This window comes from Leptinotarsa decemlineata, unplaced genomic scaffold (genome assembly GCF_025532065.1).
Source record: "Leptinotarsa decemlineata unplaced genomic scaffold, Ldec_3_MD MMD2_tig00026307_RagTag_RagTag, whole genome shotgun sequence".
In the NCBI taxonomy this organism is placed as follows: Eukaryota; Metazoa; Arthropoda; class Insecta; order Coleoptera; family Chrysomelidae; genus Leptinotarsa; species Leptinotarsa decemlineata.
This window is the reverse complement of record NW_027412681.1, coordinates 13145333-13154045: the sequence shown is the minus strand read 5'-3', so window position 1 is coordinate 13154045 and position 8713 is coordinate 13145333. Positions and strand designations below refer to the sequence as shown.

General features: G+C 37.8%; 2 protein-coding genes across 2 annotated transcripts in view; both read left to right on the top strand.

The window, feature by feature from the left end:
- The window catches only part of Poxm (paired box pox-meso), a 118036-nt gene that overhangs the window by 68473 nt on the left and 40850 nt on the right, over positions 1–8713 (top strand). The gene's annotated exons all lie outside the window — the stretch shown is intronic.
- LOC141485091 (uncharacterized) lies at positions 5824–6900 on the top strand. The gene is made up of 2 exons (XM_074181095.1): positions 5824–6031; positions 6097–6900. The coding sequence occupies exon 2, from the start codon at positions 6098–6100 to the stop codon at positions 6803–6805; it is 708 nt and encodes a 235-aa protein (XP_074037196.1). The 5' UTR covers positions 5824–6031; position 6097; the 3' UTR covers positions 6806–6900.

The following is an 8713-nucleotide window of genomic DNA, read 5'->3' as shown; positions in this document are numbered from 1 at the left end:
CCCTCAGTAGTTGTTTACAGCTGATTCTCGGCCTCCCCCCACCACTATGACGTATTAATTGCTTTTTTTATTGGTTGTTGTTTGGTGAAGTTTTTTTGTTGTGCAGTGTGAGTCAAGGCGTTGTGACCTTGAAGTGTCTGGTGCATGGATCGTTCAGATTTTTTTTTCATATGAGATTTTGTGTGTTTATGTGTGTGTGTGTGTGTGTGGAGAATGCACGGTACAGGGTTTCATCATGTGCTTGTTTGTCTATGTACAAACATACGGTCTGCATACTTCGAAGATCCTCCAAGTAATAAATGCTCCATCGGTGTGTAGGCACCAAGTTAGTAGTGGAGTGACGTCACAGCAATAACCGTTCAACGGCTAGAGAGCGACATGTTCACTCCACGACGTGTGGCAGAGTAATGCGTATTCATCGGTCTGCCCTCACCTCTCCCGAAGCGATGAAGGTTCGCTCTAGCCCCGCTATCGATGGTGACACAACGGCAGCCGAGGACGTTTGCCTAGCGTCTACCCTCTCCGAGACCGCAACGACCACTGCTTGCTCGTATATCGACATCTGTTATCGCATTCAGTTGGGAGGTAATCTTGGCGCATGTAGTTGAGAAGTGGGGTTGGCTATGACGTCTTGACGGGTCCTATCAGAGTGTATTTAAGAGCGTACGAGTGTTGGCTATGTCAGTTTTACATCAAGTGAGTTAGTGAGAACTATTATATAAAATGTATTCCTGTGACTGTGGTAAATCTTTCACTCGTAGTGATAATCTTCGTCGGCATCAGCTCCAGAGTTGCCAAGGAGGGCCTGCAGTGAAACGGGTGAGAGTGGATAATGCAAACACCTATGTATACGTGCAATTGTTGTAATGTGACAATTCCTATGAGCCAAGTGAATTCTCACCGAAGAACCATGAGTCATAAAAATAATGCATGTGTTCAATTGTCTGACGGTGTTCAAATTATAACGAATGCATTCAATTGCCGCATTGCTACATACAGGGTGGAGAGTTCGATTGTAACCAGTGACTACATGTCATTTTTCAATAAGATTAGGCAGAAGGTCATTGAATTACTGGAATCAGCCATCAGGATCCATAAAAGCATCAAGGTGAATATGGAAGTTTTTGGGAATTATATTCTTCAGACTGATGATTCGAGGGACACGAAGTCATTTAATTCCCAAATAAAATAGTGGACCAATCTTCAGATTTGAATGCTGTTTTTGATGGATTCCGTGATGTAATTGTGGCTCAAACGACTGAGTTCCAGGATCGTGACTCAGGTATTTATTTTTTAAAAATTTCAATAAGATTGAATAGTAATATTTTTTTTTTATATAATTCAGGTTGGACTTGTGAAAAAATATTGTTTCTCGAGGTCAACATTAATAAATACAGTCCACTGGAAGGACGTTCATATGTGAAGCTGCCTCAATGTATTCAATGGAAGAAAGCTGTTGTGAATGTTCGTAATGAAGATCAATATTGTTTTGCTTGGGCTATAACATCAGCATTATATCCTGCAGATAGTCGAGTGTCCGAACTTACGTCATATCCACATTTTTCCACTGTTTTAGATGTCACAGGTATGGATTTTCCGGTTAAAGTTAATAATAAGAGTATCGAAATATTCGAAGATAGGAATGATATTTCAATTAATGTTTACGGTTTAGAGAGTACATTTGAGAAGGGTAAAATGAAGTATGAAGTGATTGGTCCATTGCGATACTCACAGAGAAGACTCCGGAGACATGTCAATTTGTTGTTTATAACTGATGACTCCGGTAATGGTCACTATTGTTGGATCAAAGATCTTTCAAGATTAGTTTCTAATCAACTATCAGCTCATAGACAGAAAAAATATTTTTGTGACGGATGTTTGATATATTTTTCTGATGAGAGATTGCTTTTACGTCATAATATGTATGATTGTAATCACATTAGTACCACAACACCAACTACTAATTTAAAGATCAATAAATATGGTAGAATGGTTGCGGAAAATAAACTAATGTTTGAAAACTTTGAGAGGCAAATGAGGGTGCCATTTGTAGTGTATGCTGATTTTGAATCAGTGCTTAAACCGATTCATGTGAATGAGCCAAATCCTGGAAGTTCATACACGATTAAAACATTCAAACATGCCCCATATTCATTTGCTTATTTGATAAAGTGTTCATATAATGATGATTTGACAAAATTTGTTACATATAGAGGTGTAGATGCAGCTCAGAAATTTGTGAGTAGCATTGAAGATGATTTGAAAGAGATACATGAAAATCATCTCAGAAACCCTAAACCAATGGATACACAAACTGTCGAAGAAGAAGAACAGTTTGTTGCAGCCAGAACTTGTGGTATATGTAATAAAGCATTTACTGATGGTGACGTCAAAGTAAGAGATCATTGTCATGTCACAGGAAAGAAAAGATCACATGCCGCTCACTCGAAATGTAATTTAAATTTCAAAATACCAAACTTCATACCTATCATTTTTCATAATTTAAGTGGTTATGATTGTCATTTATTCATAAAAGAATTGTATAGGAATAAAGAGAAAGTTGATGTTATCCCGCAAACTAAAGAGAAATATATATCTTTCACGAAGCATCTCTTTACACACAGCTATACCGATAAAGATGGTGTGGTTAGGAAGAATTATCTCAAAATGAGATTTATCGATAGTTATAAATTTATGACTAATTCGTTGGAGAAGTTGGGTGCAAACTTGACCTCCGATCAATGTTTGGAGATGCACAAACATTTCCCACAAATTGAGAAATTCAATTTGATGAGACAGAAAGGTGTATTTCCATATAGTTTTGTTGATGACATTGACAAATTGAATTATCCATTACTTCCGACAAAAAATCAGTTTTATGACACACTCAATTGTGAACATATATCGGAAACTGATTATGATAGGGCTAGAAATGTTTGGAATTTATTCGAGTGTCAGAATTTGGGGGAATACTCTGATTTGTATTTGAAGTCGGATGTATTGCTACTATGTGATATTTTTGAAAATTTCCGCACCACAAGTTTAGAGATATATAACTTAGATCCGGCACAATATTATACTGCACCTGGATTATCATGGGATGCCATGTTGAAGTTCACTAATGTTGAATTGGAATTACTAACTGACATTGATATGATTCACTTTTTTCAAAAAGGTATACGAGGTGGAATTAGTCAATGTAGCGAGAGGAAACATATAGCAAATAATAGATTTTTACCCAATTATAATCCCAATGAACCTTCCACATTCATTACATATTTAGATGCAACAAATCTATACGGTCACAGTATGTCACAACCTCTACCAACAAGTGAATTTACATGGTTGACACCAAATGAAATTCTTAATCTTGATGTGATGAATGTGAGTACTGATAGTCCGTATGGGTATGTATTTGAAGTGGACATTCATTATCCACAAGAGTTGCATGATAAACATTCTGACCTTCCATTTTTAGTCGAAAAAATAATACCACCTCGTACACAATCGAAAATTCCCAAATTAATTCCAAATTTGAATGATAAAAGAAAATATATTGTTCATTATAGGAATCTACAGCAAGCTGTCAAAAATGGATTGATTGTAATGAATACACATAGAGTATTGAAATTCAAACAATCATGCTGGATGAAACCCTATATAGATCTTAATACTGAAATGCGTATAGGTCTAACAACAAATCTGTTAAAGATTTCTATAAACTAATGAATAATGCGGTGTATGGAAAGACAATGGAGAATGTAGATAATCGAATTGATGTTAGACTCGTTACACATTGGGAAAATATAAAGAAAAATATAGGTGCCAGCACTCTCATAGCCAAACCAAATTTCAAAAATTGTTCAATTTTCACTGATAATTTCGTTGCCATTCAATTGGGTAGAGTGAAGGTTCATTACGATAAACCATTATATTTGGGATTTTCCATATTAGAATTATCTAAAACAGTCATGTATGACTTTTTCTATGGATGCATCAAACAACACTTTGATGAAAATGTCTCTTTACTTTACACAGATACCGACTCGCTCATTCTTAAAGTAAACACAGAAAATTTTTATGAATTCATAAAAACTAACATAAGTAGATTTGATACATCCAATTACAGTATAGTTAACCAATTCAATATTCCAGTAACAAGTTCAGTCTTGGGTAACTTCAAAGATGAATTTCCAAATGATCCAATCATGAGTTTTTATGGTACAGGTGCTAAAGCATATTATGTGAAATCTGTTGATGGTGAATTTAAGAAAGCCAAAGGGGTTAAACGATCTGTAATAAAGAATGAATTGACATGCGAAGATTATCAAAAATCGTCGAACAAGGTGGTATGATATTCAGAAAGATGAATTCATTTAGAAGCGTGTTACATGATATGTATACTGAATTGAAAAATAAAGTTGCATTATCATATCACGACGATAAACGATTTATCATTCCGAATACTACCCACACTCTTCCTTGGGGTCATAATGATATTGAATTTTATGAAAACGATCCAAATGAGAACATTCGTTGGATAAGTAATATTATTCAACAATCACAATCTCAGGAGACTCCATTGGATCAATTGATTAATTTATTATCTGCCGAGATCAATGATTGAAATATCATTCAATATCTTCAAAACCGGAAAATTCAATATTGATATTTATGTAGCCATTTATAATTAATAATATATGATAGAAGTAATGTGATATTAATGTATTATGTATGTATGTATATGTATTACTGTAATGAATATAAAATGATTAAAATTTTATTTGTATTATTTCTATTTCCCTAATCAATTACTGCAATATATAGTATAATGTAAATGACAGAAATATCAGTTTGAAGAGAATCATCGTAGAGTGCACAATGTCTAAAACAATCGATAAGTTTGGTAGAAAAAGAAAATGGGGTGGTAATGTCATTCGAGGTCCTCCTGGGAATGGTTTTAAATTAACAAAAGATGGTCATTATGACATGCAAAGGAAAATATTGAAAAATACAAGTGAACCAATTGACAAGAGTGATTGTGTAACTGTATCATATCTTGAGGGGGAAATTAATGGAGCAAAGGAAGTTATACTTCTAGCCCTACAAGCTGCAATACAATCCACAATAGGCAATATTGCTCGGGACGCCCGGCAAGCATTTGACGATAAAATTGCAGAGGCTCGGATAACTTTCACTCGTAAATTTGACAAACTTACAAGTGATGTAGACATAAAAATGTCTGACATAACAGCGTCTACAAATAAAAAATTTGATGCTATGTCAAACATAACAGGGACTACAATGAAAAAGTATGATGTACTGGAACAGAGAGTTGAAGTATTGGAGAAAAACCATAAAGAAGTTTTGGAGAGAAACTATAAAGTCAAGCCATCATCATCAGGTGGACTGGGATATCCAGGACTGAACATTAATCCAAATCATAGAATAATACAACCAAAACCAAAACCAACTGATGATGTATTAATGGAACCAACATGGTGAATGTATTCCCTCGTTATGTTAGGTTAATAGTTACGTTAGGTTAGCTGCATAGTTACGTTAGGTTAGGTGTTAGGTTAGTATTCCCTCGTTAGGTTAGGTTAACAGTTACGTTAGGTTAGCTGCATACTTACGTTAGGTTAATAGGCGATCGCGAAGCGATCGCTTCGCGATCATGAAGCGATCGCTCAGCAGGCCGCTTCGCGGCCTGGGGCGCTCAACATCCGCCACTTGCATCCACCACTTGCATCGGGGGCGTTTTTTTGCCCCTTCTCGAAGCCCCGCCCCCTTTCCGAAGCCCCGCCCCTCCCCTCTCCGAAGCCCCGCCCCCCCCGACTCCCAACATTTGCGCATGTACACCCCTACCCTCAACGCGCATGTGCGCTCCCACCATTTTCCCACCACTCACGCATCGAAGTCGATACCCTCCGGAGAGCACTACACAACATTCAGTTCGAGAAGTCATCTCATCGAGAGCAGTCCACTCCACTTCAAGGCAGTAGCTTCCGACGACTAACTTGACATTTGAGTAAGTAAATTAAGAATGTTATTTTTTTTATATCAACTAACTTTGTATTATTTCTTCTTTTTCAGAATGGCAACCAATACACAGGAGGTGAATAATGCTGTGGCGTCTATTCTGCCGGTGTCCGCTGACCAGGAGGAGGCAGCATCTTCGAGAGCGGTGACGGGTGACCAGGCAACCACTTCGCGTTCGCGAGTTAGGTGTAGATCTTCTAGCCCTGACTTATTCGAGGAGGAGGAGGAAGTCAGGGCTGTGAAGAAGGTTTGCCAACGACCTGCAGCAAGGGTTGGTCCTATTTCAAAGTACCGAGCTACTTGCAATAGGACTAATCCTTATGCAGGTAGTTTTTCGACCTCTCGTAAGAGGGCCTCCACACCAGCAGCAGCACCAGCAGCAGTGGAAATTCCGAGGAGTCCTTCTCCGGAGTTGGTGATATTGTCGCCGTTGGTGACGCGACTACCACCGCTGCCAGCGACACCGGCGGATCCTGAGGTGTTGGTGCCACAAGTGCGACAGCCTATCGGAGAGGTGAGTGAAAAGATGAATACTTTTCTACAGAGATGCAAAGAAATAGAACATGCTGCCCGATCTAGTGAGGCCGCGTTGACTAACATGAACCGCCTAAAGGGTGAAAAGGTTAAGCGACGTAGGGAAATAGAGAAAGAAATGGCCGAACTAGATCGTGACATTGCATCTCTGGAGGAAAGGTGTGAAGCGGCAACCTCTTCGATAGAGCTACACAAAAGGTTATGGACAGCTATGGACCCTTTTTTGTAGATTAAGTATAAATATAAGATTAGTTTTAGGTTAGTTAGGAATATTTAATTATGGTAGTTTTAAGTTTATATTTGTTAAGTTTATATTGAATAAAGAAAAGGAAGTGAAATAAAGGGTGTACACTGTTTTTTGGTTTGGTACACATTGAACAATGCGATGGTTGGAGCATTTTTCTTCACTTCCTCTTATTATTATTATTATTATTTTTTATTATTTCAATTCCAAGTTCTTCTAGACAAATACCTCACATCAATTTTTGTGTTCTCTAATCACTTGTAAATAATTCAATGTGAAGAAAATTTAAAAAATAAAAAAATAGACATGTTTCATAGTGAAATCGACAAGTATATTTCATTTGTATTTTATCCATTCAAGTATCTCTTTCATTGAATATGTCTTATGTCACTTTGCAATTTACCCCTACTCATTGAATATGTCTTATGTCTCACTGCAATTTACCCCTACTCAATGTCCCACTCCTCTCCCACTCCCTCTCGAAAGTATAAAAGTAGAAATCATCTGATGAAACATTCAGTTGATCAGCTAGCATCGAGATGGAACCCGATTCAACCTCCGAACCCTATAGCTGCCCGGATCAGGGGTACAACTTCAATTACTGGGATAACAGCCAGGTACAGGTAGTCTCTTCCACCACGGAACCCCACAGTCCGCCATATGAATACCAGGATCACGACATCAGGATGCAAGTTCAACATGTCACTGGCAGTGACGAAGGACACTTGGACGATTCGGAATATCCAGATCCTGACGGATGGTGGGACCCTGCTTATGATGACATTGTCCCAATGAGCAGCGACGACGACGATGATGACGACGACGACTCTGGCGATGGTGCTGATGACGAGCTTGACGTTAGACGTCCTCCACCATCCCCTATCCTCATCGAGGATAGTCCTCCGCCATCCCCAATCCTGATCGATGATGATGTCCTCAATTCCGATGATGACATATAATCATCTACTCGTCCATCATTTCCTTTCCTTTCCTTCCACGGAGTACACACTTTTTGGTTGGTGTACACGAGGCACTGCGAGGCTGGGGCAGTGTCTTCCTCCCTTCCTCTCCCTTCCTCCCCCTCTTATTAGTTTTTTTTCCATAATAATCACTAAGAATTTCTCCTAATAATCGCTCAGAGTTTCATTCTTGATGTTTTCGAATCTCAAACACTGTTCTACATTTCACCCCCTCCATTTCATTTCTTCCAATATAAATATAGCAACAATCCCAGTTCTATATCATTCTTCCACAATGTCGAGTACAGGACCCATCCAAGTACATGAAATAGATTCAACGTCTGATCATTTGAGTACAACCTTCGCTCAATTTCTGCAGCGAATCTATGATCTTCCTGATGATTTCGCAGAACGAGTGGAACAAGGTATTCAGGACGACATAGATGCTGTTGACGATAATAATGCGGATGATGTGATTAGTATATCATCTGATTCAGATGATTATGACGACGACGACATCATGAGTATATCATCTGATTCAGATGACTACTATGAGGATGATATCATTAGTATATCATCTGATTCAGATGACGATACCATAATTATTGTTTCTGATGATGAGGAGCGTTAGTCCATATCATTGCATGGATTAATAAAAAATAACAGCCCTTTTCAGGGCTACAATTAAAGACTGAAACAATAAAAAAATAGCTCTTTTCAGAGCTACCATTATACTTTCAAACAGAAACAGATTCATACCATTGTTAACATTATGTTAACATTATAATCTCAAACGAAATATATGTATGTGAAAGTATTCATCATTATATGCATATGAATGATTGACAAATGCCAACTTCAACTTTCATTTAAAGTAGTACTCATCATATGCATAGATATTCAATGACTATCAAATTCCAAATTTCGATTTTTC

Excerpts from the sequence above, each read along its gene's own strand:
- LOC141485091 (XM_074181095.1), top strand. The coding sequence starts at position 6,098 with ATGGCAACCAATACACAGGAGGTGAATAATGCTGTGGCGTCTATTCTG.